This window comes from Tupaia chinensis, unplaced genomic scaffold (genome assembly GCF_000334495.1).
Source record: "Tupaia chinensis unplaced genomic scaffold, TupChi_1.0 Scaffold138365_1, whole genome shotgun sequence".
Classification (NCBI taxonomy): Eukaryota; Metazoa; Chordata; class Mammalia; order Scandentia; family Tupaiidae; genus Tupaia; species Tupaia belangeri.
In genome coordinates, this window is record NW_006198262.1 from 219,798 (window position 1) to 222,751 (window position 2,954).

A 2,954-nucleotide genomic window follows, 5' to 3' on the forward strand; every position below is an offset into this window, starting at 1 on the left:
AATGAGTGGGCGGGAGCGTGGCAGATGGATTTGGCTGTCCTGGCTGCCTCGCTCCACCAGCTCAGCCAAATGTGGAGCCAGAGCCAGCCGGAAGCCTGGGGTTGCCAAATGGGGGGAGGCAGCCCTGCTCCCTCTTGGGTTGTGTGGATCTTTTTTGTATCCAACAGGGGAGTGTAACCGTAAGGTCAGAGCAGAGCTGGGGAGAGAGGGTTCTTCAGCCAAACTCGTGAACGTGCTGAGGGTCCCCCGCGTACCTGGGCTCTGTGAGAGAGTGTTGCTGTGAGCCCTGCTCCCCAGGCTGCTCAGCCGCCATGCTACGGGTCCCCAGTCCCTTGGGGCCCTGGTTGCAGGGGGACACCTGGCTTTCGGGAGAGCGTGACTATTCCCTCCCACCTGCAGTCTCCATCGATTCCATCCAGGAGGTGAGTGAGGGGCGGCAGTCAGAGATCTTCCAGCGCTACCCCGATGGCAGCTTTGACCCCAACTGCTGCTTCAGCATCTACCATGGTGGCCACCGTGAGTCACTGGACCTGGTCTCATCCAGTGGTGAAGAGGCGCGCACTTGGGTGACAGGACTGCGCTACCTCATGGCCGGGATCAGTGATGAGGACAGCTTGGCCCGCCGCCAGCGCACCAGGGACCAATATCCTTGGGCACCTGGGGATAGGGACAGCCCCTTCAACCGTCCACCCCGGGTGAGGGGTCCCCCGCTGATCGCACACTTGGGGAAGAGGAGTGGAAAGGGACACGCAGTCTGGGACCTCCCACCCCTCACTGTCAAGGTATAGGGCGGGTGTGACTGGGCTGTGAGCCACGTTGGCCCCTAACTTGCCCCCAAAGTGGCTGAAGCAGACATTCGATGAGGCTGACAAGAACGGAGATGGCAGCCTGAGCATCGGCGAGGTCCTGCAGCTACTGCATAAGCTCAACGTGAACCTGCCCCGGCAGAGGGTCAAACAAATGTTCAAGGTGAGGCTGAATGCGCGGCTGGGGCCAGGCCCTTGTTGGGCTTGGGAGTCCCTACTAGGGCTACCTGGGGACCACGGTTGTGCTGCCGGGTTGGAGGGGTACCAGGGTGGCCTGCAGCAGATGACAGAAGGCAGCTGACCAGCCATCCAGGACTGGAGGACACGGGGGGTCGTCAGGGCCCAGCGTACCGCCTCTATAGCTGTGCCAGGGGCTGCTGTGCCAGCTTCAGGGAAGGGGCTTGCCACACCAGGCACAAGCCCTGCCCAGGTGAGTGGACAGACATTTGAGGCAGGTGCCCAAATAAAGCCAACCCCCTTCCTGCCCCCCACAATCCTACAGCCTTAATAGGGGAGCACCTGCACAGGCAGGGCCCTGTCTGGCAGGCAGGCAGCAATCTCCATACCTGCCCTAGGCCAGCAATGGCCCCCACCATCCTGAGCTAGAAGTTATGAAAATACATTCCTCAGCTGAGCAGCGGCCTTTATTGTCCATAATTAGTTTCTCTCTTTCCGGAACTCCTGCTGGGCTGGGGAGAGGAATCTTCCGTCAGCAGGTCCTGGTTCTAGGCAGGGGTGGGCTGAGCCAGCAAAGCCAGTCTTTGGACTTCACTGCCTTGCTGAGCCTGGAAACAGGGTTGCATGAGCGTAAGCACCAGGCCCCCAGTGGATGCACACAGGCACACATGCACACAGGCACACACGCACACAGGCACGCTTACGCGCATGCACTTGTGGCCTGATAGCTCTGCCATGTCTGGCTCCTGGTGGCTCCTGTCTTAGATTTCAGATAGCCAGGCTGTCGTGCCCAGCTGAAGCCAGGGAAATTGGTTGGTTCAGAGCAGGCAGGTCTGTGCATGAGCAAGGGGCAGCGAGCAGAGAGCCCTTAGACTGCTCAGTGAGGACTGCAGGGGGCTCACAGGGTCCGTCCTGTAGGCCCTGGTGAGGATAAGCTCTGCCTGAGTAGTGTGGGGTTGTCAGACAGCTCCCTGCATGTCAGCAGCCCCCTCTCTCTGCCTTTCAGGGGTGGGGCCATCCCAATCAGCCTCCTGGACTCAGGGGGGCAGCTCTGGGGTCAATAGGCCCTTCCACAGAAATGAGACTGGGGACCACGCAGCAGACTCACTAACGATGTGAGGTCTTGAGCAGCTCTCAATGCAGGAGAAAAGATGCCCCTCGTGGGATTGCTGGGAGTGTGCACAGGTTCTAGGGCCCAAAGGACCCAGGTGAGCCTTGGTTTGGAATGCTCTGGGCAGGGGTGGGCTGAGCCAGCAAAGCCACCCTTTGGACTTCATGGCAGCTCAGGAAGCCCATGCTCACTTGCTTCTTTTGGAAGGATGCACAGGCTCCCCAAGTCCCTCTGACCAGCCCCAGGTGTGGCTGGTTCCTGGCTCCATCTAGGTCACCTTGAGGAAGCCTTGGACAGTAGGGAGTGAGCCTGGGGCTGGCATGTAGGATCAAACTGCAGGGTGGGTCTGGAGAGGAAGGACAGTAGAGAGCTGTTGTCCTGGGCCTTGGGCCTGAGAAACCTGACCCTGTACAGCTCAAACCCAGTAGACCTTGTCCATGGGGTCAGCTGTTAGAGACAGCCCCGGTCCCAGTGCACTTGGCCTCCCCGCCCATTGCATGGCCACCCTCTGCAGGCATTAGGGAGCAGCGGGAAAAGAGATGTGGTCTCCAGCCAGGTTCACGTTTCTCTGATAATTAGCATCAATTTGGTTGTACAGAAATCTTGATATTGCTTCCATCGCAGGGGACTGCCTGATTAGAAGAGAGATCAGTGTAGTGGATAAAGAGTGGCTTGAACATAATTTCATTAAATCTAAGATAACACTGGAATGTGGGCTGGACCCGATGCGGGGCCAACAGTACACTTGCCCCAGGGCCTCATTGCCCCAGTACACTTGCGCAGGCGCCAAAGCCAACTCAGCAGAGGGCTCAGCTGGGGGGGGGGAGCTTTCAGGTGCTGCATTTTCACTTGTAAAAAAG

At 58.9% G+C, this 2,954-nt stretch overlaps 1 protein-coding gene across 2 annotated transcripts in view; it reads left to right on the forward strand.

Moving 5' to 3' along the window:
- The window catches only part of PLCH2 (phospholipase C eta 2), a 45,052-nt gene that overhangs the window by 15,942 nt on the left and 26,156 nt on the right, over positions 1–2,954 (forward strand). For both annotated transcript variants that reach the window (XM_006161172.1, XM_027765435.1), the window contains exons 3-4: positions 400–643; positions 840–969. In XM_006161172.1, coding sequence (XP_006161234.1) covers positions 400–643; positions 840–969 — 374 coding nt within the window. The remainder of the gene's footprint in view (positions 1–399; positions 644–839; positions 970–2,954) is intronic.